The sequence below is a fragment of the Merops nubicus genome, unplaced genomic scaffold, assembly GCF_000691845.1.
Source record: "Merops nubicus isolate BGI_N331 unplaced genomic scaffold, ASM69184v1 scaffold3356, whole genome shotgun sequence".
Lineage (NCBI taxonomy): Eukaryota > Metazoa > Chordata > Aves > Coraciiformes > Meropidae > Merops > Merops nubicus.
Window position 1 is genome coordinate 27,009 of NW_008615445.1, and position 27,880 is coordinate 54,888.

At 39.2% G+C, this 27,880-nt stretch overlaps 1 protein-coding gene across 1 annotated transcript in view; it reads left to right on the top strand.

The window, feature by feature from the left end:
* Window positions 1-827: 827 nt before the first annotated feature.
* Window positions 828-27,880, top strand: part of LOC103775061 (serine/threonine-protein kinase DCLK1) — a gene marked incomplete at both ends in the record, with an annotated part of 53,153 nt that continues 26,100 nt past the window's right edge. The window contains 2 exons of the mRNA XM_008942505.1: window positions 828-960; window positions 14,338-14,432. Coding sequence (XP_008940753.1) covers window positions 828-960; window positions 14,338-14,432 — 228 coding nt within the window. The remainder of the gene's footprint in view (window positions 961-14,337; window positions 14,433-27,880) is intronic.

A 27,880-nucleotide genomic window follows, 5' to 3' on the forward strand; every position in this document is an offset into this window, starting at 1 on the left:
GAATTTTTTTTTTTTTTCCCCAACTATATGTCTGGTGATTAATTTAGTATTCATGATGGGTGCAAGACATCAGCATTATGCACACTAAATCCTTTCATCCTCAGGCCAAGAACTATTTTGCAGGAGTAATGCAAGAATGCCTACAGAGCCATGTGGGTGTAGATAAACCCTAACCTGAACATCTTGCAGTGTTCTCAAGTGGGAGAGTAATTTCGCCTCTTCATTGATTTTACTGATGTCTCTTATGAGCAAGTAGTGCCATTTCCCTCAACCTGTGATGAACTGCGTGTGCTACACAATGTGGGCTGTTGCTCACCAGAGGATTAAGCAGGAGCAACAAACCTGCTTCACTTTCTTCAAACATTTCATGAATGACAGACACCTGCATAACCTTGTACAGTCTTAACATTTTGATATATAAAAGCAGCCTTCCAGTTCTTCTAGAGGAAACTGCCTGGGTTGACAGAAATGCTTACATTGCATTTGTATTGTTTGCAAAAAAAAAAAAAACAAACACCTCATTACTTGTACTGAAATCTTCAAAAGCAAATAAATTTTATGTGTAGTCTCAGCACAGTTAAATTATGCCATCCTAAGTACCTGCAGTAACCATGGTATCTAAAAGTCTGGATTACTGCAGCAGCTCTTTGTCTAGGATGTGGTACATGCTGTACTTGGATTTTAATGGAGCCATTTATATAGATTTTATATTTTCCCATAAAATTCTTCAAGATGAATGAAAACAAGCGTGGGCTAAATGTTTGTGCTTTTTGGTGCTCTTTCTGTTACAGAATCTTGCTGGCTTTTTAAATTACTAACTTTTGCAGTTTCTTTGTCTTTTAGAATGTCGGGTGGTGAAATCCACTTCCTATACCAAAATAGCTTCGACTTCACGTAGGAGCACCACCAAGAGCCCAGGCCCATCCCGACGCAGCAAGTCTCCTGCTTCTACCAGCTCAGGTAAAGCATGCAAGAAGTCTTTCTTAACGACAATAACCAATCTGTTTCAATACAATTGGCAATGTGCTGAAAATTCCCCATTTCTGTGGAAAAAAAACATTGTATGTGTGAAAGAGGTGATAGTAAAAATTCACTTGTTTTCTCAGTTGCATCTGGGATGAAGTGTCTTCCCAATATAAAATACTTCTTCAGTATTTCATAAATCATATGCTGGCATTACCACAGTTCAATTTACTTCATTTTCTGTGCATGATTTTGCTGCCAGTACCTAGAGACTGACAAGAAGAGGTATTCTTTGTATCAGGAATTAAATAAGCACAATGCATAGGATCTGTGCCTGCAAAAGATTGATTTCACAGCCCTTTTTTTTTTTGTATTTTGTTTCTGAGGGAGTTAAGAGGCAGCAGTGTGGAAAGGAGAGGTTAATGACAATGAGGATATTGAGGAAAGGGGGGCAGGCCATAGAAAGAATGCAATTACAGATGTGAATGAGGGGTGCAAAGATAGCTGAGGAAGAACTAAGTCAGAGCTGACGTAACAAGCCAGTGGTACAGCCTGGAGAAGACACAGCAAAAAGCCTTTAGAAGTTGTGTTTGAAGGGACTTGCTTTGGCTGCCTCTGCAGCTGCTCCCACTAATTGGTCCATGACTAGTTCCCCCCCGCAGCTTTTTCCCAAGCAAAACAAATAAACAAAAAAAAAGTACATTAGATAACGTGCCAGTATTGGTGCCTGAAAATACAAATAATACTTGGTGTGGGCCAGTTGAGTAGACACAATCCAACGCTGGCAGCACCGCCTGTCAATATGGATTTTTGCAAGAGGCAAATGCTAGAGCTGTCTAAAAGCCACCTCACTCTTTCTGCCATATGTCCTCTGCCAACAGGGAAGCAAATGTTGTACTGGGGCCTGCATCCAGCATGGGGAGGTGGTGATCAGAATGGCCCAAGTGCTCTTAGCTGATTTCAAGGAGGGGAGGCATGGATCAGCTGGAAACATATTTTTCACAAGAAGACTAACCTGAAAGAAAAGCATCCTTGCACAGGGGAGGAGGAAAGTGGACGAGACACAGTGAGAGACAGAGGTGTAGATGTGGGTAGCAGGGCTGGGAGGCAACGTGCCTCCTACACAGCCTAAGAGCAGCTGAAACAGAAATCTGGAAAGAGGTAATGGGAAGAAGTTGTGAGGAACAAGCCCAGAGTAGCTCTTTCTTAAACATATGTTAAGTACCTTTCCACAAAAATAAACATAATAGTGCCACAAAAAAATAGTCAGAGGGCTGGAGCAGCTCTGCTGTGAGGACAGGCTGAGGGAGTTGGGGTTGTTCAGCCTGCAGAAGAGGAGGCTCCAGGGGGACCTTAGAGTGACCTTCCAGTACCTGAGAGGGGCCTACAAGAGAGCAGGGGAGGGACTATTCACAAGGGTTTGCAGTGACAGGACGAGAGGCAATGGCTTTAAGCTAGAAAAGGGTAAATTTAGGTTAGATGAGGGGAAAAAGTTCTTCAATATGAGGGTGACAGATCACTGGACTAGACGGCCCAAAGAGGTGGTGGAGCCCCCATCCCTGGGGACATTCAAGGTCAGGCTGGATGAGGCTCTGAGCAGCCTGACCTAGTTGGAGATGTCCCTGCTTATGGCAGGGGGGATGGACTAGATGGCCTCTAGAGGTCCCTTCCAGCCCAGACATTCTGTGATTCTTTCTGTAACTAGGTGGAGCAGAGGTAAATTAAACTTTATCAAGGAAGGCCCTGTTTGGTGTGTGAATGTTGTGGATTCTTTCCAGGTTTTTCTAATGAATATTCATTTGGGAATACAGGTAATAGATGCTGAACCATGTATGTTCATTTCTGTGTGGAATAGCTGGCCTGCTGTGCACAACAAGTGTTTCTGCCATGGGACTAACAACTTGTTTTGCCATGTTGACTATGTAATACTTTGGTGGTTTTTGTCCTGAGAGAAATAATACTGGTTTTATTTAAACATGAAGGAGAAGTGTAGGTGAGTAAATCTTCATTTCCTGCATTTGAGTTTTACAAGGGTCTGAGCAGAATACCATTATGTTTTCAATCACTGCAAATAATCAGGAGCTTATTTTACAGTTTGTGAAAAAAAAGAGAATGTTTTCATTATGCCACAATACCACTTAATATATAATTATATTTGTAACAAGAAAAGAAGCAGTGTAGTAGAAATGTTAAAAATGCAAACCAGTTTGGATGGTTCTGTGCTCATGACATATTTACCCATCTTAAAAATAACTTCTATAAAACCAATAAATTTACAGTAAACAGGCACGTGCTTGTTTGTCAAAAGCATGACCTTGCCTATTTGACATAATTATTTGGACACTGCAATTAAAATTTCCTTGAGGAGTTCACTGGACAAAGCCCTACAGGAATGTATAGGATGCTAACAGAACAGTCTGTCAGCCAGCAGGAGCCTGGCTGAAGAACTGACTAAAGGGCAGGGCTCACAGGGTTATAGAACCCTAGAATGTGTTGGGTTAGAAGTGATCTCTAAAGGCCATCTAGTCCAATCCCCCTACTTTAAGCAGGGACATCTCTAACTAGGTCAGGTTGCTCAGAGCCTTATCAAACCTGACCCTGAATGCCTCCAGGGGTGGGGCCTCCACTACTTCTCTATGAAACCTGTTCCAATGATCAACCACCCTCATAGTAAAGAACTTTTTCCTAATGTCTAACCTAAATCTACCCTTTTCCCAGCTTCAAACCATTACCCCTTGTCCTGGTGCCACAAACCCTTGAGAACAGATCTTCCCCTGCCTTCTATATAGGCCCCTTTTAGGTACTGGAAGGTCCCCCCAGAGCCTCCTCTTCTCCAGGCAGAATAATTCCAGCTCTCTCAGCCTCTCTTCATAGAAGTGCTCCAGCCCTATGAAGACAGCCTGAGAGAGCTGGGGTTATTCAGCCTGGAGAAGAGGTTGTGGTGAATGAGGCTACATCTGGATTGTGACTGGTCATCAGCAGTGATTCTCAGGGCTCAGTTCTAGGGCTGATTCTATTTAATGTATTTGTCAATAATCTGCATGCAGGAGTTGAATGCACCATCAACAGTTTGATGATGATACCAAACTGTGAGGTGTTGCTGACTCTCTCGAGGGACAAGATGCCTTGCAGAAGGATCTAGATAGATTGGAGCACTGGACAATCATTAATGGGATGAAAATCAGCAAGAACAAATGCTGGATGCTGCACCTGGAATGGAGTGCTGCCTGGCAAAGGGTAATCTGGGAGGGGAGTGTCTGGAGAGCAGCCCTGCAGAAAAGGATCTGGGGGTGCTGGTTGGCAGCAGGCTCAGCAGGAGTCAGCCGTGTGTCCTGGCAGCCAAGTGAGCAAACCTTGTCCTGGGGTACATCAAACACAGCACAACCAGATGGTCTAAAGAGGTGATTATCCCACTGAATTCAGCGTTGGTGCAGCCTCACCTTGAGTATTGTGTGCAGCTCTGGGCCCTACAACTTAAGAAGGATGTGAAGGTACCCAGGTATTACCAGAGAAGAGCAAAAAAGCTGGTGAAAGGGCTGGAAGGCATGTCCTGTGAGGAGCAGCTAAGGACTTTGGTTGTGTCTAGTTGGGAGAAAAGGAGGCTGAGGGGTGACCTCACTGCTCTCTACAGCTTCCTGAGGAGGGGAAATGGAGAGGGAGGTGCTGATCTCTTCTCCCTGGGATCCATTGATAAGACACGTGGGAATGGTTCAAACCTGCACCAGGGGAGGTTTAGACTGCATGTTAGGAAGCATTTCTTTACTGAGACAGTGGTCAAACACTGTGTGGTGGGTTGAACCTGGCTGGGTGCCAGGTGCCCACCAGAGATGCTCTATCACTCCCTCCCTCAGCTTGACATAGGCTAGAAAACAGAATGAAAGGCTCAAGAGTCAAGATAAGGGCAGAGAGAGATCGTTCAGCGATTACCATCAGAGGCAAAACAGACTTGACTTGGGGAAAATGAACTTAATTTATTGCAAATGAATTCAGGGTAGTGTAATGAGAAAATAAATCTTAAACCACTTTCCTTCCACCCCTCTCTTCCTGGGTTCAACTTCACTCCTGAAAGCACCACCCCCACCTTGTTCTTCACTGACCTCGGTGTTTGCAGAGTTATTCCTCTCACATTCTCACTTCTTTCTCTGCTGTTGTTCTTCTGCAGTTTTTTTTTCCCTTTCTTAAATATGTTATTACAGAAAGTGCCACTACTGTCACTCATGAGCTTGGCTTTTGTCAGCAGCGGGTCTGTCTTGGAGCCAGCTGGCATTGGCTGTATTGGACATGGGGGAAGGTTCTAGCACCTTCTCACAGAAACTACCCCTTAGCACCCCCTGCCACCAAAATCTTGCTACACAGGCCATATACACACTAGAACAGGCTTCCTAGAGAGGTGGTCAATGCCCCAAGCCTGTGAGTTCTTAAGAGGCATTTGGACAATGCCCTGAATAACATCCTTTAACTTTTGGTTAGCCCTGAAGTGGTCAGGCAGTTGGACTAGATGATTGTTGTTTGTCCCTTCCAATTGAAATATTCTATTCTATTCACTTGTTATAGCTTAAAAAGGATAAGCAACTGAAAATATTTCTATAGAAGTTAATTTTATTTAGGACAATGGATCAGATTGTGCTATCTGTACCTCTTGTGTGCCTCTGCAAACAGTGAAGTCAGGGTGTGTGAATGTTGCAGGAAGCCTATTCCTAACCTTACATACATGAGTATTTACATCAATATTACTGTCACAAAAAGAAGGAACATTGTACTGAGTGAGCACTAGCCCTTGAGAATTGTTTTTAGGTCAAGTAAAAATAAAAGCAATCCATGAACAGATTTTTAAAATATGCAGTTTCATACTAGACACATCGAAAAGCAGCAGTGGAAAGAAGAAACACTAACTCTTAGATCTTGTTATACAAACCCCCCAATTCTCCCATGAAACAGACAATATGTACAGATTTCACTATTCTGCCATCCAGTAGGCCTAAAAATGCTGCCTATTTATTGGAATTATGTGGCAGCATCAGAGTAGAGAAATTACCATCTAGTGCACATGTGAGCAAATAATTTTCCCATGGTGTCTGCATTAAACATCTCTGTAGTACAGTCACCTGGAACTGGAAGTTATGCTTTTGTTGTCGTGTTCTTATTGCTAAGTGTATTTTTTTTATTTATTCTGTGTTTTTAAACTGCTTTCAGTTTATCTTTAAACTACTGTTGGAATTTGTCTTTCATTAGAGATAAACATAAAAACTCTCAGAGAAAAACAGTAGATTCTTTGCTCAGATCAAAGGCAATACATACACATTCCAAAACCAAAAAGAGATATAAATTTGAGAAGAGTTGCATCATTAAAAAAGAGTTGAGAAAATTAGGGATAAAGGTCAGGCAGAAAGCATTATTGGTAGTGTGCCCTTGAGAAAAAGCCAAGTGAGCTGTATGGAGAAAAGCATGTTGCTAATTAGAAAGAATCTGACTCCTCTTGTTTGATTCTTGCTGCATTTTGAAAAGTCTGCCCATTCTTGAGATTGCAAAAGGATCAGATGCCTTCCTCAGTCATCAGTTCATGCCCATATCAAGTTAATACACATGTGTAGCTATGCAGGCCATAAAAGGAAAGGTGCGTAGACAAAGACTATTTTAAAAAAAATAAGAATCTCAAAGTTGGGTATTAAAACTGGTAAAAACCTAAAATGAGGTGGTATCTTTGAGTTTCCTTTAATTCTCTTCTGTATGCATCTAGAGTGTGATATACTTCTTAATGTATGTATGCAACATTATTTTGCTTCTCATCCAGCACGGGTTAGCTGATGAGAATTCACCTTTTTGAGAGTTAAGGCAGGCATAAGCTTTGGGTCCTTTCCCCCTTGTTAGAGCAATTTACACATCCATGAGGTTAGGATATGTAGACAGCCTGCTTTGGTTTAAGTATCTTAATACCATCCTCAGGAACTCTTTCCTTTAACATAGAATTTCAAGTGGTAAGTGAATTAAGCCAAACTTTGGGTTTAACAAAATGTTTGTAAATACAATGAAGTCCATGAGTCATTCACTCTGGGCAAGTAGTGGTATGGAGTGATGAGCTTTCCTAAATTCATCCCAATAGCTTCTGAAGTTACTTACAGAAATCAAAGGGGTTATTTTGTAGGTTGGTCAGTTTGTGGGGTTTGTGGTATTATAGTAAAATGGTATTGCTGCATGGTATTTTCAAAGCCAGTGCTTGGAAGATAAATTCAGTAGTGTTAGCGAATGAGAACATTCTGCTTGAAGGTGCTTGCCCCTAATATGTTTTAGTCTCACCCTGTGATGGCCCCTGACTGTGTGTGGGAACAAGCAAAGGACCCTGAATGTCCCATCTCCTTAGTGAGCCCCTCACTACTGCTCCAGAGAACCATTTCTCTTGTTGTCTCATCTGATACTGGGAGCAAAGAACTCTTAGTGACATTCCCAAGATAACTTTGACCCTTTGGAGGTGCCTCTCTCCCTCCATTGCCTGCAAAGGCAGCATCCTTGGCAAGCCTGGAAGCCACATAAAGCCTCATACAGGACCTGCCATAACAGCAGCATCGGGCTGTGCAGGTCCATGGCCATGGGAGTAACAGCATGGGAACAACAGGATGAAAAATGCCATCCCACAGGCTCCGAGACATACTTCCACAGCAGCACAGGTGAAGGGTGCAGCTGTACGTGGAAAGCTGGCTGCAGGGTTGCAGAGGAAGACCCTTAGACATACCAGAGGCTTAACAGCTCAGTGCTATTAAGATTTGAATCTGTACTCTGCTTAACTGATGGCAAGGAGATGTGTGTCAGTCTGTAAGGGAATGGGAGACACAGGCTCCTCACCTGTTCTTGAGCTGTACAGTCTACAGTGAGCAATAATGTCTGTTCAATTGCACATCTCTCTCTTTATACATTCTTTTATTAGCATTATTGTTATCATTACTTCTTACCTCCTTGTGTTATCCTATTAGACTGTCCTTATCTCAACCAATGAGATTTTACCTTTTTCTTCTGATTCTCCTCCCCATCCCACCAAGGAGGGGAAGGAAAAAACAAGCAGCTGCATGGTGCTTAGTTGCCAGCTGGGCTTAAATCACGACACTGCTTTTACACCATTTCTTGTCATACATAAGTGGAATATATGCCTTTCTAGAGGTGGTGTTCACCCTTCTTCTAGCCTTGCTTTGGATTTTTCTGTTACTAGAGCATATGGTTAAACTGCTTATATTTTCCTGGTAGCCTCCCTGGTTCCTGAAAGCAGATATATTCTATTTTTATATTAAAAAAAATATGGAAAATATATAATATATGGACTTCTTCATTATTATATGTTTTGCTGAGTTTTTCTATTTACATCTGATAGTGTTTCAAAACAGTACCACATGACAAATCTCACTGCAGGGGGACTGCTTTCTGTTTTTTTTTACAAATGCAGTTGAGGTATTGCCTGCTTCAAAATGCTTGCAGTCTAAATAGAGAAGAGTAATATATGAACTTCATTATTATATGTTTTGTTCCGTTTTTTTTTTATTTACATCTTATAGTGTTTCAAAACAGCACCACAAGACAAATCTCACTGTGGGGGGACTGCTTTCTGTTTTTTTTACAAATGCAGTTGAGGTATTGCCTGCTTCAAAATGCTTGCAGTCTAAATAGAGAAGAGAATCAGTGCAGAGAAGAGAAGCAGAGAAAGGTGGCGTGACCACCCAGGCAGGCAGAGGGCTGAAGCCTGGTTCCAAGTGCAACAGATAATCCTACCTCTATTTAATTTTCCTGATGTCTTAAAGCCTGTAAAACACTAATGTTTTTTGTTAACATCAAGTACTATTTGGGAAAAGACCTCATAAAGACATGCTGAATTTCAGTGAGACTGAAAATTCTGAGTGTCTGACAGCTATTCAGCAGCTCTCAGCTTCTGTCCAGCTTCCATTTAACACCATTGGTGGCAGCCTCAGTGCATGTGAAGAGGTAACAGATCTGAAAAAAGCAATGCTTATTTCTTCAAGATCATTATTTCTAATCAAATAAAGAGCAGCATGAGACAGCTGGAATTATTGTACTCTTGGTCCATTAAATTAAGGAAATATACTGCATTCAGGTGAACTCTGTTTTAGTCTCTGAAATTTAATTTAACTCTAATTTTCAGGACTTACTCTCAACAAAAGGAACTATGTCCTTTCTTTCCATTTGAACTCCTTCAACATTATTTCCTTCTCACTTGCTCCTCCCTTTGAGCTATCTTCTCTTCCCCTCAAACTATCACTCAAAATACTTTGGATGCTTGAAATTTTACTTGTCACAAGCATTCAGGTTTGCTGTTAAGAAGAGTTACTTGGGAGTTTCAGTTATTTAGTGTGACAAGTGTGTATTTCAAGAGTAACTGGGTTGATATGTACCTATTTCGAATGGCAAAGGGGATGTAAAGGAAGGATGGATTAAGTAGGTCACATTACCAAAGGCTGTATGTTTGTGTTTCTTTTTTAAATTGCACAAGCTCTTTGCCCAGGTGCAACTACATGTCAGGCTAAAGCCTGATCAAAACTGGAGATGTTCTCTAAAGAAAAAAATGGTTTAAGATATGGAAATTTGATCATCCTGAAGGCTTCACTAGAGCAGATGCTTGTGCTTTTCTCAGCAAGTTAGAAAAAAAAAGAGGTAGATATGTTCTTCTGCAAGAATACATGTTTTCATTTAGTCTGCTAGTTCATCCCTTGGCCGTGATCCAGAAACAGCCCCTTCTCAGCCACCTGACTCAAGAAAGTCTTTTGGATCCCAAAGGAAGGAACACGATGTATCCCACTGTCTTTGGCGAGGTCACATGTTGTTATTCACACTGTTATAGGTACTCAGCTGACAGATTTTGTAACAAATATGCTGAAGTGAAACTTTCCTGAAGCCAAGAGTACAAGCCCATGGGAGCCATGGAGTCAGCCTACGGACCCAGGGATTTCCGGATGATTTTTACTTTGATCCTGGCTTCCTTTTGATTTTATATTTATGGTGTTTGTATTTGGTACTAATCATTAAAAAAAATTAAGTTTTATCATTTTATAATATGTAACAAAAATCCAGAGTTAGTAAGAGAAATAGATTTGGTTAGGCTGAACAGTTTAACCCTCCTAAAGGATTAAAATGTTAAATGCTAAGTGAAGAAAAATCCTCAGAGTTGGTACTCTGTTCACACAGATTGATTTGACAATCTGAGTCTTTCCAGTTAGACAAAACAGATCTAAAGAGAGATTTTCATTAAATCTTACGTACATGTAGATACTCTCTCAGTTAGATATTACACAAAATTAGCAACAACTGACCATAGATATCAGCTCTACTTTGATGAAGTGCAGGGAAAAAAACAAGGGGCACTTACCTTCTGATACTACAAAAAGGATTCCAGGGAATGGTATTTTCAAGAGAGCCTCCTGTCTTCTTAGATTTTGGGCATGTCTGCAATATCTGCATGTCTGCTTGATAGAATGGACATGGCTAACTTCAGGTTGAGATAAAAGTGCTATCACGGGGGTCACTCCATGTAGATCATCATGGGCTGAGCATGTGTGGGGTCTACAGTCCCTGCTGAGGTCTGGACTGGTTGTGTTACGTTGTGTGGCTACCACAGGTACCAGTGGCTTCCAGGGATTCACGTGTTGGTGGCTCCTGAGATGGGAATGTAAACCTGACCTGAGGGTGAGCCTTTCTGCCGGCATTTCTAATGTACAAGATGCTAACACATCCATAGGCTTTTTTATAGAAGAGTATGATTTTGATATGGTTAAAAGGCATTGGCAGCATCTCAGACTGGCACTTGATACTTGAATTCAGCTTTTCTTACTTTTTGGGTTTATTACATAATAAAAAGGTGCCCTATCAAAACTTATTTGCTGGAATGCCATCAAAGTACTTTTTATTTGCATTTTTTTTGCTACTTTGTAAACAGCATCATACAAAAATCTATTTTGTTTGTCCCAGTAGAGAATGGTATCCAGCTTTAGTTCTGTGTTCTATTTGGGGTTCTGTGTTCTATTTGGGGGTTTCTACCTCCACATGTACGCCAGGTGCTGGAAAAACAAAGACGGATTCTTGCCCTGTTGTGCATCCTCAGCAAGAGAGAACAGTAAGGAAAGGAGTTCACAGATAAGCAGATGCACACGTCTGCTCAGAGCAACCTCGGTCTTGTTATTGTTTTAGCTTTTCAATACATATTTCACCCGTGAAATTTTGAACAGATAAATCTTTTTCATGGACAATGGGAGGGCACAGTGTGTTAAACTGAAGTCTCTAAACCCTGCTATTTTATGAATAAAAAGTGGCAAGAAACCTCTTCCCTCACTCAATAACATGATTAATCACAACAATGATTTACCAATTTCCTATGTCTTTATCTACATCAAGGTTCCCTGTAGGAACATGTGCTGCATCAGTCAGTGAGACATGCAGTGCAGATACTGGACAGGGACAGTTTCCAACCACAGTGCATTCTGCCTAGAAATGGATTTTAGGGCAGTTTAGACTATATTCCTGTATTTATCAGGAATTCATCATTATTAAATATTACAGATTTTATTGACATTTGTTGCCATGTTATCTGGTTATGAGTGGCATATGTAAGAACGGTGGTGTGATTGTAAATGGAGTTCAGGAAGGGGGTCAGAATCAGTCCACTCTCTTCCTGCTACATCACACGTAATGGCAACTCTATTTGCAAATTCACTATAGTGATTCACAAGAAATTGGAGTCGGAAGTGGAATGTTCAGGTATATAACAGGGGCCCAGAGACAGCTCCATGTTCTGGCCCTGTCATCCTGGGAACTCCACTTGCTATGAAGAGTCAGGAAGCCCATTCAATAACCAGAATTCCCACAGAGCACACGCACTGTATGAACAAACCTCAAAACTCCCCTGCAAGCAGAGTCAGTTCTTACAGAGGTGGCTTCTTGCCCCACCTCCAAGTTAATGTGGAAGGTGGGGGCACCTGGTGGTGATCTCCTCATCAGTTCCCACCCAAGGCTGTCCAGACCCTGGGTGAAAGCCAATCAGGAGGGTCTTTCTTGCCTGGTTTTGGACATCATCCATATGCCAGCCCTCATTCAGGGCTGGGAGTTAAATCCTGGTACTTCACTGGTTCTACTTGGTAGCCTCAAGTCTTTGTCTTCAGGATAGAGTAATTGCAATAGTACTTGCAAGAAAAAGTATTGTTGAATGTTATGGGGAAGGAGTCAATCTATAAGGAACAGGAACTTGTACCCAGCGCTACAAGGTTTATTAAAGTGTATCTGTTATCTTAAATGTTCTCATAATAATAAGATCTAAGGATGTCTGCCTAGTTTAAAGAGAAGGAAGAACACTAGTCTTGTTGTTCAGCAGTCTTGAGGAATAGTTCCATGTGAATAGTAGTAGTTTGAAATTAGTTTCTAAATAATAGCATATTCATTTATAAGAAGCCCTTTAAAACTTTAGAAGTTTGAGATTCTGAAAAGCTCATTTTTAATGTCCTCATCTTACGCTTTTCCTGAATGATTTCTGAATTATTGGTAATAAGTTTGATTTTAGTCATTATTGGCCAGATCTGTGGGGTGTTTTGCTTGAATACTATATGAACTTCAGTGTAAGTGTCCATATGCATGTGCTTGCTCCTACACACTTAGTACAACGTTTAAATCAGTGCAGATATGTGCAAACCATTGTCCTCTGTACAAAGAGAGTTGGAAGCCTAATGAGTGGAATGGCTTTGTAAAAAAGCAGCCTATTTAAATCCAATTAGTGTATATTGTTCCTGTGGTTATACAAATATATTGCACCTTTATCTTAAACAATGCCTTGCACAAAGTGAGATTTGAGCACTAGTAGTACCGAGGACTAGGTACTGTTAAGTGATTATTATTTATCACTCAGGATAATGTTTTATTGATGTGTGTGGTAGGTGTACATGTTTCTTCCTTACAACGTGCGGGCCCAGTGTTAGCCAGTGAGGGCAATGTATTACGTAAAAAGTAAGAAAAATCTATTAAAAATGCCTGCTGTATTATCCCAAGGAATTAACATTTGCTAGATTGCCAGCCAGCCAAGGTTTTACAAGAGTTATTGTCATTTTGATTTTTGGATGACTCATTGGGTCTATTGCCCCCAAAGGCACCTCATTATGATTCAGTGCACAGCATATACTATTCCTTAGGCTTTCGGGGCTCCGTGGAAAGCGAGTGGGGGTTGTGGTGGCTCAGCGTTGTGAAGCAACAGCATTATGCTTAATTGACACCTTTGATGTAGCCCTAAGACAGCACCTGCACCTCCCACTGCTGCTCTGAAGACGTCAGCCTTACGCAGAAAAGGCTTCTGCTTATGAATCCTGCATCGCGTTCGGCTCACTCTGTGAACAGCCCCAGCTAGCCTTAACTAATCCCATTGCTTCTCACTTTGGCTACAGCTTGGCTTAGTACAGAGCAGGAATTTTGCTGCTTGCTCTTCTCAGGTTAAACAGTAAGATTTTGTCCATGTTAGAACTCATAGAAGGTAAGTCAAATGCCTCGTTGATATCCTAGTGTGTAAATATTCTTCTAAAACTCAGAACCTGGGAATCTGTCGATCCTTTTTATTCCTAGTGCTGACAAATGTGCACTGTGATGTGGCAGTTGCTTGTTTAAGAATATTTACATACATATGTGATATATGCTTTGTAGTATATCTATCAGTGCTTCAGTGTGAACATTATCGATAGCCTCTCGTGTGATTACTTTGTAGTAGAATTCTGTCCTCTGCTGGTATTGTTTTGTTAATCTAACGGCTAATGTCACATGCATGCAAAAGATGCTTCTAAAATGACAGGCACTGACATATGAAGGAACTTACTTATTTGAGAAAGGGATGCTGTGCTGTAAGTCAGATTTGAGGTGTTTACTTGCCTCTAGAAAGCCCCTCTGTGTTAAGTCGGAGGTGATATTTGGGTCAGATAGTATTGCAAAAATCTCTTCAATGAATGAGTGAGGAACAGCAAGCAGCTGATTTGTTCTTGCAAGCAATACTGCTTTGTATTTTTTGCTCATAGCAAGTGTCTTTTAAGGTTAAAAAAGCACCTTGCTCCCCATCCTCTTCAAGCACAGGAACAATATAGTTTAAGAAATCGTGACCATGTTCTCTGCCATTGACTAAACAGTCTTTTCAGGTTTGTTGATTATTTGCTTGCACTCTGTATAAAAATTGACTTCACGGGCCAAAACTCTGAAGAAGCATTTCTTCAGTGAGTTACCTTATTTAATGTTTAAAACATTAAGCAAAAGCAAATTTATGCGGTCAACAAAGAATGAAAAGAATTATTTTGATTTAACTATTTATTTGCTTTTAATAATGCCTTGTATTTATTTTTTTTTTTCATTTTATTGTCCTTTTAGTGAATGGAACCCCTGGTAGCCAGCTTTCTACTCCCCGCTCTGGGAAGTCTCCAAGCCCATCTCCCACCAGCCCAGGAAGCCTACGGAAACAGAGGGTAAGGAAATAAGGAAACTGCTTTCTGAGCATGGCTGGGGAGAATCCCACAGAGCCATTTTCCAATAGCCTTCCCCCCTCAGTTCCTTGTGTGTAGAGTTGTAGGGTGGAAGAGCCTGGCTACAGTCCTTGTTGTGTTTGTACAACACTGTGAAGTGGAATACAACTGTTCTGTGTCTGTCAAAATGCTAAGTATGCTGGGAATTTGTTTATCCTTGAGGGAAAAAAATGGGGATATCTTTCTTCTCTTTTACAAAACTTTCTTGTAGTTTTAGTTTCTTTTCAAAATTTTCATAACTGAAAGAAAATGTTCACATTATCAAAGACTTTTTTTTTTTTTTCTTCTTCTTCTTAATTTCCCGTGGGCATTATATCACTTGCAAAACTTACAAACAGTAAGATTTGGAAGCAAGGTGAAAGAATGTGCTGTGGAATTTAGCTGTGGATTAGCTGGGGTATCATAGCCTTGTGCAGTGAAGATACTATCAGTACCGAGGCAGCGTGAGGCTTGTCAGTCACCTTGCTGGACCAGAGCTGTTAGCTGCTGTAGTTTCCCACTACCTGTCACATATAGAGGAATTTACAGTGTACCTAAGCATCCAGAATTAAGGTAGTACCTGTGTTACTGCTGTAACCTTCTGACAATATATTACTTGTTGACCCAAAGGGCTACACATGCTGATTTAATTAATTGTATCTGTTCAAAAGCGATGAGACAGATGTCGATGGATCTTCTCTTCTGCTATTTTCTGAACTGTGATCAGTTCTCAATGAAAGCTTCCCCAAGGCAGGACACTGTATCTCAGCCTTGTTTATAAGCAGTTTGAACACATGCTTTTTTCTGCCTTTTCATTTTTTAAATAAAGACGTGATTTGTGTTTCTCAAAGTAAGGGGATTATGTACCAAATTGGCAGTGTTTATCTTTAGGGGCTGGTGCAGACCTGATTCTCCAGATATCCAGGTCAGGACTAGCTATACCATGGCACAACTACCTTCTAGCCTGAGTACCCTTCCTCATGTCATACCTCAGGCCAGGATACAACCATGGGTTGTTTCTGCCACGACTTGTTTATCGATAGGAAAGCTGACTGTGATCTTGCAGTGCAGAGACAGCCAGTGAGTGGCAGCTTGGAGCCTCAGGGCAGCAGCGTGGTTTTCATCATCTGGTACACAGAGAGTAAAGATGCAAGTTTCAGTTGAGTAAGCTGGTACTAAAATATTCTTGAATGCAATGTCTCCTGCACCTGTTTGTACTTACTCTCAATGATTATTAATGAATCATTAATAAGTCACTGAAGAGGGAACAAAGAGTCTTCCGAATGAATTATACATCGGTGATGTAAGGATGTCTATTTAGGTGGATGATATCAGTATACAGTGGATTTTCATTTGCTGTAAGTCTGTCTCTTTTCCATGGTAACTTTCCTAAACTTCCTTCCCCACCACTGAGGCTTCACTCTCCACAGTGAAGAAATGTATTTCTGTTGACGTTTGTGGACGGGTGAGTGGGAACCATGTGGTCAGCACCAGGAGACGCAAGAGCTTTTGGCCACAAGGTTTCTGACTTTCAAATGCAAACAAGAGAGCAGATGGGCTTCTTCTTATCCAGGCTCCCTGTGTGGAAGTGTAACAGGATCACCAAGTGGCAGTGTTATAGATGCAAAGGGCTGTGTAGTGGTAATATAATCACATTGCTAACTGTACAGAAAATATTGAAGTAAACTACTGGAGAGATGAGACATTGTTAAGAGTTGAATTCTCTAATCAGATATTCATATCCAGTCCCTTTGACCTTGGTATGGGAGCTTTCATGCTTGTCTGGCTTTATTTTAGACAGCTTTTTTTTTCCTTTTTCTTTTTTTTTTTTTTTTTTTACCAGAAGAAACATGGAATACATTTATGTAAAAGTAGATTGCAATCATGTAAAAATGCATTGCAATAATATTATTTGGGTTACAAAATCAACTGAAGTTCAGGGACGGAAACTTTAGACTTGCTCTGAGAATTTATTTCAGCTCCTTTCAAGTTTAACTTGTGAAGTGAGTGAGCTAGAAGCTCAGTGTAAAAACATATGATTGTATCATGAACGGTCATAATGTGTATTCCAATGACTAAATTCTTTGTCTGCACAGCCACTAAAAGGTGCTTATTAATCTTAATTTTCTTGTTAGCAGTATGAATGGTGTTCTGTTTTATTTTAGTATCATCTTCTGTATTTTGCCATTTAAATTTTATTTAGAGGACAGGTTATTTTTTGTATCATATTGCCATAAACTGAGCTTGAACCCAAAGGATTTTGCTTTGTCTTCAATCGCTGCAGCTACAGGGCTGACAATCCAGCTGCAGGAGAAGGTTTATTCTTTAGGAGATTGTTGAAGTGTTGGTATCATGTAATAGACCTACAAGAGAGAAGAGATGGATTTCAGTGCCCACCTTGTCCTCAGTGTTGAGAGGTGATGTTTTCCTGTCCCAGAAGAGGAGTGCTGGCTACTAGAGCCACAGCCTGGGTTTAAAGGTGATGCCTGGGCTTCTGACTGGTCTGAGTGTCTCTCTTTATGTGGAGTTTGAGGGAGCTACTGCTTTAGAGCTGAAATAAGATGCTGAGTCCTAGGAATGCCAGCTCAGCTGTGTAATTTTCTCTACCTCTTCCCCTGTGTGGTTGGAGTTAGAGGAGTGCCTGTTCTCCTGGCCTGTCAGGGACATGGGCTGCCAGTGGTACCTTCTGGGTCGGGAAGGTGAGAGGGAACATTGGCTCTAGCATAGCTTGATTCCCCTTAACATAACTAGTCAATCAGCTCTTCAGCATCCCCATCCGAGTGCTGTGAGGGATGGTGAAAAGGCTGAGGGGTCTGGGCAGGCTGCCAGTGTTTTTCCTGGGAAGTACAGCTGAGAGGAAGTCATCTTTTTCAATTCAGAGGCACAAAAGCAAGGTACTTGCACAAAGGGAGAGATTTCTCCCTTGGAGAAGTAAAGACCGGCAAAAATAGTAGAAATGGTAGAATTTTACAAAGAAAATATTCCTCCTAATTTTGGAGTGCATTAAGCAGCTTAAAATAGAGACCTATCATCTTACTTACTGACATTTAATCAACTTTAAAAAAATCAACAAAAAAAATTCTGGCCTCTAATGGAAGGCTTTCCATTGATGTAAATAAAGGCAAAAATGATACTCATGAAAACAGTACACTTGTAACTCTACAGAAAAAAAACTTTGTATCCTCAAAAGCCAGAACTTTAAAAGATGAAGTTTTATGCTTTCTCACTTGCATATGTATGTGACTGAGTTGTTTCCAGAAATTCAGAAATAAGTGCAAGTTATGTTTTTATAATCTTGGGTGAAATTCAATCTGTAGGTTAGGACTTGGGAGTATTTTTAGCTTGCAGGCTGTACACTATAATTACTCATTCTTGTATATTTATTCTTATATAGGAAATTAAGATTCTTGTTTTTAAATTGTTATGTGCTTAATTGTGTATTTCCACGGAGGATTAAAACATCTGAAAATCAAGTTTATAGCACTGAGTAGAGAGTTGCTGTGTTGTGCATGCATATTGTTCCTACTACAACAGAGCATGGTTCATGACACAGGCTTAGAGAAGGTGACATGGCAAGCATAAAAATAAATATACATAACAGCAACCCCCACATTTTATTTAACCAGCCTTTATAATAGTCTATGAACTTATTTTCCCACTGTCCTGTTATCAATCATTACTTCAGTGAAGGTTCTATACTTATATGTTTACTTATATACACATTCTATACTTTGTGCCAGATTTTCTGTTATTTGTCATTATTTTAAATGTTTTCTCTACTTCTCTAGAAACAACAACTACAGAATCATCAAAAATCAGATTTAAGGTAGCTCTTGACCAACCATACAAGGAAGTTGAATTCTGTGTATATAAGGACTTTTGGAGTTGTATGTGGCCAAGAAGTTGTATTAATTAATCAACTTTTGTCGTTTTATTAATTTATGCAAAATGATAAATAGATTCTCCTCATATTTTTCAGAAATACAGCTCTTCAGCTGATTATAGGGAAGGAAAATTCTTGCAGAAAGGGAAACTTAAAAAAAAGTTTAAAGTATTTAAAAAGTATATGAAAAAGAAGAGGATATGACCCTGAAATCTTGTGCATGATTTTGCTTTTAAACAATCATCCATTTATTAAAATTATCATAAAAATTATTCCTTAAATTATAAAAGTCAGTTCTCACAAATATTTTCGTTGCAAGTTCTGAATACATATCTTTTATATTCAGAGGAGTGAGCAGTCACCTGGAAGATACTATTCAAAACTTTGGGTTGTTGTCCTCCTTAGCAAACAAAAATATTTTTTTAATATACTATATATTATAAATTCCCAAACTGTATATGCTCAAAAGAAATTTTAATAATTAACTAACTAGTTAGTATTCAGAATGAGATGATCTTCTCTCTTTGAAATTCTTCTGTTGTCTAGATTGCTCGAAACAAAATAAAAATGTATCTAAGGTCTGATTTTCACTCTGCTGGTCTAACGTGTCTGCTACTGTATGGACACATGCACATTGGCAGAATACATGCAGAAAAAGCATCACAGGGAGTGGAAAAACCCCTTTGAAGGGAGTTAAATCCCCTTTATGTCATGCCTGCAAATAAAACATAAATCTGCATACATTATTGAGATCCTTGTAAGTCTGAAATTTGTAAAGCATTTGGTTTTGGTAGTCTTAAAATAGTATAAATTTTAGAATATTTTTTTTTTACTCAGTTATCTTCCTGTGATTAAAAAAATACCCAAATCAAGGTCAGCCCTAAAGCTAGATCCATCAGCCTTCCCATTCTAATGTGTTGTTGTATTTTGTCTTGTTGGATTTTTTTGTGTTTCATAAATATGTTTTATACCTAAAGGATCCCCCAAAACACCTTAAAGGTGCCAGAGCTGGGGCTGTGAGGTGTGCTGGGTGCTTGCCTCCTCAGTGCCCCTCTAAACTATCCCTTATGCTTAATTCACCTTCGAAAATTACTACTCTCTCCTCTACCACTTCTCTTCATTGAACTTCCTCTTTCCCTCAGTGCTGTTGTGTATCTTGGTGAGGGTTGTTGTGCCGTGTAGGTTGGGTAGGGCAACAGATCATGCCCTAACACCTCTGGCATTTGAAGATTATCTGATCTGAGGATGCTCAGAGTGGGTGTTGAAAACCGAAGTGGTTCTGTACACTCAGACTCCCCCTCTGTTGTCACGAGCTGGTTGCTTGGCTACCATCAGAAAGAGCCTGTGACAGGGGGATTTTACATGCTGTCTTCTTGCACAGACACAGAAATATTGTGGAAAAGAGATACATTTGTCAGTACAATATAGGTAATGACAGCATTCTGGGGCTGAAATGTTGCTGGATCCATGCTCTATCACCAGTGGGTGGCAAGTTCTGATTACCTTATGGAAGGTAAGCATTTACTTTCCTACTGCTGTTTGTGAAACAGCAAAAAGGGACATATATTCCCTTTAAGATAAAATTCATGTTGCCAAATTTCCGAGCAATTAGGAGACTTCCCAGAAAAGAGAAATAGTGTTTTATTAGAATTTAATAGGAAAGAATAAAATTTTAAAATAATTGCCTGTTAGAATAGGTTGTACATTGAAACTCCAGCTTCGTTTACTATTTGTTGTTTGAAAAATAAATATCCAACATTAAACCAAAAAATCTGAGTATATAGACTATGTGTATTTTTATGTTGAACAGTATCTTCTGATCCACAGTAACAAAAAGAATATAAGACAGTTGCAGTGCAACAAATTGAACACAATAAACAAATCTATACTGCACTTCATCTTACAGGACCTGTATCGCCCACTCTCTTCGGATGATATGGATTCAGTAGGAGACTCAGTGTAAAAGAGAAAATGGAACAATGTTTATGGTTTGTGATTTGGTGAAGGTTTAACATTTTTAAAGAGAATAGCTGCTAATTTACAGTAATAGTGAATCGCACAAAAGAGTTTTGCATATTTGATATTAAAAACATGGGGCCAAATTAATTCTGGTGTGTGGGGGGGTATTTTTGTCTTTACCACTGCATTTTAATGCAAGAATTTGTAATGAATGAGCCATTGAATGTGTCCATCAGATACAAAACAGCATTGTGCATACTTTAAGGAACAAAGATTGGATGAGGTGAATATAACGCACAAATCCATAATGGGCACATTTATAAATAACACTCTTTTTATCGTCTAAGGTACTGATTATATGTTCTGTTTTTACCATAGGTATCTTTATTCATTTTTGTATGAACAGTTAATGAATACTTTGCTTTTACCAATGAATAGGTAAAATGCAAAAAGAAATAAACTTGCCATATTAAACTGCTTGCACCACGCTGTCTGATCCCGACACGCACATTTGGAACGCTCTAACTTTAGTCTTTTCAGCTAAATGAAAGTCAAATTAAGCAACCCTGAACGGCCACAGGACAAAAAGGAAATGCTTTCCAAGCAGCGTTCAGGTTCTTTTCACTGCATTACCTTTTGATGACTGCAAGCAGAAGGGTGGTCGCAGGCAACATGAATGTTTTACCTGGCCAGAGCTGTTAATACTGATCATCCGTGCGTTGCAAGTAAATTTGGGCAGATTTCTAAACAAGGAAGCATGGGGGCTTGCTGGCTAGCAGCAGCATCTGACACACATACAGTGACACCTTTTGGAAAAACACGTTTTGCCCAAGAAGCTAGTGATTATTTTCACTTCTGTTAAGGCCAGGAACATAATTTTTTATTTGCTGTAATGAGACATTTTCTGCATTTTAAAAAGAAAGCCTACAGAAATGGTGGTACTGTAAACCATCCTCCTATTGACCTAATTTTTCTGTTTTCCTAATTTCTAGAGGTGGTCATGTTGTACAGCATGAATATGCAAAACTCCTTTAGTGTTAAAGTAGGTCACGCATTATAACCAGTTGCTTAACAAATATCTACTAATATGATTTGTTTTCTGCTGCTTTACTGTGAGAATTGTAGTTTAATTTCCATAATAGCAATATTTCACATCATATGTTGCATATTGCTTTAAAATGTGTGTTGTATTTAAGCCCATAGTGTAGTGAACACACACTTTTACTGTCTTATACCTTTTTTTTCAGTATCTCAAATACTAATGATTTAAGAATTAGAAATTAGTTTGATTCTGATCCCTAACAAAAATCTATAGAGATTATATTTTTGAGACACTTAGTGATGATTTAATATATTTTCAATTCAGGAAAATTTACTTAATAGCAGAAAATGTTTAGTTGCCACATGCCAACTTTTAAATGTAGTGAAAATTATCCCTTTACACTGATTTGTCCATAGTAAAATTCAGCAGTTGGAAAACGTTGGCATGTGATGTTATGGCTTCGCTGAATCAATATTGTTTTCTTTGTGGAGGATATTTGCTGAAAGAAATAAAAGGGCAGCAGAATACAAAACTTACCTTCTCTGTTTTCAATGCTTGGTTCCAGTATCACCTGGAGAGAAAGTCATTGATCTGGCAGGTTTGCTGAAGCAGTTGGGTCGTTCCCTTTTGAAATGCATGTTTTGCCACTCCTGCTTCAGACTCCAGAACTAAAACTGTTCCCAGCAACAGGAACAGAGCCCCTATACTCCAATCCTAAGGCTGTCCTGTCCTACTGAAAAAGTTTGCAGCTGTGAAGTTACTTGCATTTTTTCCTGTTATAAGGGAATGTCTTTGTAAAATGTATTACTTAATCCCAAGAAATGCATATTATGTAAAGCTGCATTTGGATCAGTTTCCAAAAAATTCAGACAACTCCACCAGACTGAAAAAAATACTGACATTTTGAAAATTGTTGTGCACTGTAAAGAAAATAAATTCCAGGAATTTAATTTTTCCTCCCTTCTCCCATATAGGTTACTGCTGCTTAAGGCAGTTTATTAAGAATGTTTGTTCTGTGCAGGGAGCACAGATTGCCAGCAAACCTGAGTCCCATGGCTTTGCTTAGCTGTGGATAAGAAAAATGGGCTTATATCAGTAATTGTTATCATAGCGAGCTCTCCATCAAGACTGTTTCAAAGAATATGCTCGTCCATAACATTTAATCATTTCAACATATGCCTTGTATTAAGGGGCCATTCAGGGGCAATATGTATCATTAATATTTCATTTAAGGAATGGAAGTCCCTTAGAGATTGAAAAGGTACACTGTTTATAGACTTTGAGATCCCTTTTGTGTGGAATGTAATTCCCATTATACACGAGTAGAAATTAAATGTTTCTTTTGAGCGAGACCAGAAGGTTTCAGTTTATGGGTGAAACTGAAATTGTGTTTCTTGATGCTGTAGTTCTGCTTGCAAGAGCACAGGTTTTAGTTTGTCCCTAGATTTCATCGACTTCATTAAATAACAGAACAGCTTAAGCAACTTTATAGTGTTTGAACCTCTTATAGTTCTCTGTATGCTGCATTATTTGTGCCTACTCAAAGGTGGTTATGATGTAGCTAAAGAGTCTTCTATAGATTGTGAATGCTTTGCTTCCCTTTGAGCTTTATGAATACTTGTGATTATTTCCCTAATGCTTTCTTCAACTTTCTGGGTTTTTTTTAATCTCTTTTCTTCTTCTTTTATGCAACAAACAGTTCACATGTGAAGCACAGAATGTGTATGTTTATATTTATACACACAGACATAGATTAATGGCTTTGAAACCTATGCACAGTTATGTCACATTCGTGGCATTAAAGATGTGGGGAACAGGGATTAATGGGAGGATGTTCATCTGATGGGATTCCTTTATAGCTCTGTTAAAGTCAGTGGAGCTGCACCAACCTGTACTTGCTGAGCAGCCCCCCTGAGGAGGTCTGTACAGATTTAAGAGATCTCATGTACAAACAAGGGCTAAATTCTACTCAGTTTGAAGCTGGTGGTAAAACCACAACTGACTTCAGGTAGGAAGGACAGGACCTTATGCACAGCTATATATACACAGACAAAACATTAATCATAAATTTGAAATGGTATTATTTTTACATGTTCAGACTTTTGTCTCCTCTTGAACTTCACTGTTATGCAGTGTTTTAATTCATGCAATATTAGAACTTCTCTTGTTGAAACCAGTAAAATCTTTTAACTTTCATTATCCAATGTGAAAATTGCTTCTCAGTTTGTAAAACAATTCAGTGACAGCACATTATATTTAGTAATTTTTCTCTTTAAACCATTTTCACAGGGCATATATGACTGCAAAATGAAAATTCTGGGGCATTAATATTGTGCTTATAAATGTACATTTTAAGAAAGGATATATGATATTAAACAGCCTTGAAGAACACCTGGGTTGAGATTGTGTGGCATAACAATTGAAATAAATAATAGTTTGCTTTTACAGTTTCATACTTCACACTGTGATGCAAATTTTATACAGTCCAGTAGGCTACAGAAAGTGTCCTCTAACTCTAAATGTTAAAATTAATTAACAGTAATGTAGAAAACGACCTCTGCTCAGCCCATACTTACTGTTTTGTCAAAAACAGTAGAGAAATGAGCAAACAGAAAATCATTATGGTGCTAAATTACCTCATCACTTGATGAATACTTAGATTAATGCTGTCTGTGCTTTTTATTGCATGCAATCAATGGTATACAACCGAATGCAAGATTGCTCTTTATCTAATCGTCACTTTCAGTTTATCTGTTACTGATGGGATGAGAACTTGTAACTGAGTGATCAGTAGAAAAATAACCTTATGTCATGCAGCCAACAGTGGCTTTCCAGAGCAAAGCCAGCGGTGGTCACACTCCTTGGAGCTGGGTGTGCTGCCCCTCTCTGCAGAAGGCAGGGCTCGCTGAGCAGGGCAGAGCCCACCCTGAGCTGCATTCGCTCTCCTAACGCCTCCCAGCTGGCTCAGCTTGCCTCTCTCCCCTTGCTCCCCAGCTCCCCACGGAAGCCCATGGGTATGTAGAGACGTGTTGTGTACTCACAGGCTGGTGAAGGGTTAAACCCACGCGCAGCACACACATCCCTATCCACCTGCATTTTAGTGTCTGTTCCAGCATGTTGATTACCTTCAAATTCGCTTCAGTAACCCCTCAGCAGTGAAGTATGAAAAAGCTGTACTGTATTCAGTGTGTACTTGTTGTCCGATGTTCTATGAGGTAATTAGTTTGTGGTTTGCCCTGCAATACAGTGTTTTGGAATTTGGACTCTAGTGAAAGAGGAGCTAACGATGTTTGTGCTAAGGCCTCTTCATTTTGTTAGTTGCACTATGATATTGTAAATACTGGCACACTTACAACATAAGTTAAAGATTTTACAAAGTTATGCATACAATTATTTTTTTTAAAGAAACGTGCTTGGATATTTGCTTTTTGAAATACCATTTTTTGTATTAATGTGATGCAGGAAACCAAAAAGAAAGCTGTTGAGTTATCAACAAAAAAAAAAAAATGTAAAAGTTGCAAAAACAAATGCCGATGAATGTTTTATTTCATATAATCAGCTGAAGAAAATCACCTTCATTTTTGTGCCACTGTTTCATCATACTGTGTTGTACTTGTGTTTCATATTTGACCATGTCATCCTGGTTGCCATTTGTTGTTTCGCTAGATTTAACATTACTGTAGATTATTGTAAGCGATGTAATAAATATATTTAAAAAAATACACACTGTTCAGTGAGTTTATTTTGGAAATGTGATTAACAGTCTTTAAAAAAACACTTACTGTTGGTACTGCTTGTTCATTTTGGATCAGCGTTGTCCATCTAACAGTTCACTTAGTATAAGCATATGGAATTCATGCATCCTAATGGGTTCCTTTAAATAGTAGATGCATTCAGTGCCTTTTTAAATAATAAACTCTGGGCTCTAGCGTGTAGATGCAAAAAATCCTTCAAGGATTCAAGGAAGAGTCTGGGGTTTAATGGATCTTTTGGAGACAGTAAATATATCTGCCTTCAATTGCCTATAGGTAAGTTTGTGTGCACACGGTAGGATAGATTTGAAGTATGAAGTGGGAAATTAGGGGAATATCCAAAACAAGGTACCAGCTCCCTGCTGACAACTCAGCAACGGCCTCGCTCCTCTTGAGGCAAGTATTAGGAAAATATGCCTGTGAGAATCTAACAGTCCTGCAACATACACAGGGTGTTTAAAATAAGTATCTTATTTTCTTGATGTATCTTTCCAGTCTTTAAAAATATGTATCTGTAGCCTCATTTTATATTTTATTTTGCAAGGGTGGGAGAATAGAGATGTTACAATTCTGACATGTCATCTACGATGCTTCAGCTGGTGTTTAGGAACACTCTTAGAGGGATCTGTAAGCCTGATAAAAGTTCTGCTTTTGAAACCCCCTTAGCTTCTGGTAAAGAGGACTGCATAAAAAAGAGATGCAACCATAGAAAGGCAGCAGTACAGCAGAAAGGAGGAAGAGTAGAAACAAAATAACTGAGGTTTCATCTCTACCAAATAACAATTAAGAATACCAGGAGAGCTTTTAAAATGCAACCTAAATAGATTAAAAATCAAAGTGGTGATTGTACTGTGCCGTGCATTTTGTGGAAGAAATAAGAACCTCCTTTGATGGCCTTTCAGCTTTATGTAACAGATTGGAAAATTGGACCTGCATCTAGCTTCAGAAAAGGGAAAAGGAAACCTTCACGTTGCATCACTGCACATGTAACCTTTTACGTTAATCACTGTATGGATACAGTAATAACAGGTCAACTTCCCATACCATGAATCTGATACTCTTCTTGGTTTAGATCATCAATCTTTTCTGGAGGATGCCAAAGGTTGAATGAGCCAGTTTGAATTATGGCTTTGGAAGCAGCTGTGTTAGGAGCTAAGGGATGTTAGGCTGAAGTTTACTGTGAAATACCATGTTGGAAACTGTGGTGGTCTTCTGGAATTGCCTTGTTACACAAATCAAATGAGTGTGCAAGCAGTCGATGCTGCAGCTTAATAAGAAGATCCCAATAAAACAAAATGCTTCAACTTGAAAATAAAACTTCAGTCTGTCAGTTCCGTTTCTTTGAAAACTCTCCCATTTGTCCCTCTGTCCCTCAAAGAAGAAAACCAACAGAAGTTCCCGAATGACATACACCAGATTAGTGCTTGTGTGATTTGAATTTACCTCTTATCCAAGCTCGTAAGTCCTGAACTGCATAAATGAACAGAACCCTATAATTTCCCTGTGTAAGGTGTCTCTTAAGTCATCTAGCAAGACCAGGCAAGATGTAGAACTATAGATAGGTAGTAGATTTTCAAGCAATTTTTATTGTGCCTTTCCAGATGAGGCAGTTTATAAATAAATTTGGATCTGATGCGTCAGTTTAGTGCAGTGTCCGAATTTGAAAATAAAACAATTATGTCATTTCTCCTCCTATGCACTGATTTTCATTGGCTTCCATTCTCTCAGCGTGAAGATTGTGGATTTGCTATTTCTCCACGAAGTAATTTTTTTGCCAGCTCTGTCCTGTTTACATGAAAACTTTTTTCCCTGTCTCAGATGACTGGGCCAAAAGCAATTAAGCAAAAAAACAAAAACAAAAACCAAACATTTTTTGCTGGGTAGAGTTGGGAGAGGGAGTTGCAGCATAACCCTTTGCTTCTCTCTAAATTGAGTAACAAGTGAGTTTCTCTTCTTAAAAGCTGCATCAAAATACATGATTTTACTTTTGTTCTCTGGAGATGTACCATTTTGTTGTATTCACTCACCTATTTCTTATTTAACACTGTTACATATTACAGGATTTAAGTCCTTCAAAGCTAATACCCGCACTGGACTGTTGTCTTTATTTTACCATTAAATGTGATGATGTTTAGGCTAACGAATTGACTGTGTCAGGAATTCATGACTGCTACCTTGGGAAAGTTATTTATAACCAGACTGAACACTAGTACGAGCTCCAAAAGAGGTGAGCGTGGTTGTTTAACTGCTTAGTTTTGCTTTTAATGCTATTCCTCCTTGCTGAGTTGCACTTTATTTTACACGTATACTGACATGCATAGTTTTTTTTGCATTTTTTTAATATTCTGTAGAATTCTTTGGAATAGGGAAAATCCTCGGAGTTGTCACTTAAAGATATTAATCACTCCCTTATCCTGAGCCTCCTTCCTGAATTTATACTTTGCTTGCTAATTTTAATCTTTGTTTCATTAAGCTCATTTCTAAAAGAGCAGAACTCTGCATGGGATCCACACTTGGCGTTACACCTGTGTGCATTTCTGTTACTCACATTTCATCCAGATGCTTCCTTCGTGCTAGGAAAATACAAAGGAATCTATTGTTGAGAGACTGTAGACTCCATATGTGCTAATAAAGGTTTTGAGAGGTTTGGAAAATACAGTGCAGTGTTTGGAGTTTAAAATTCAGGAATCTGAACTGCATTAACAAACTTCCTAGCCGTACCTGCTTTAAGTTTCTTTTCATAACTGCTGATGCTGGTAGTCCACAAGAATAATTC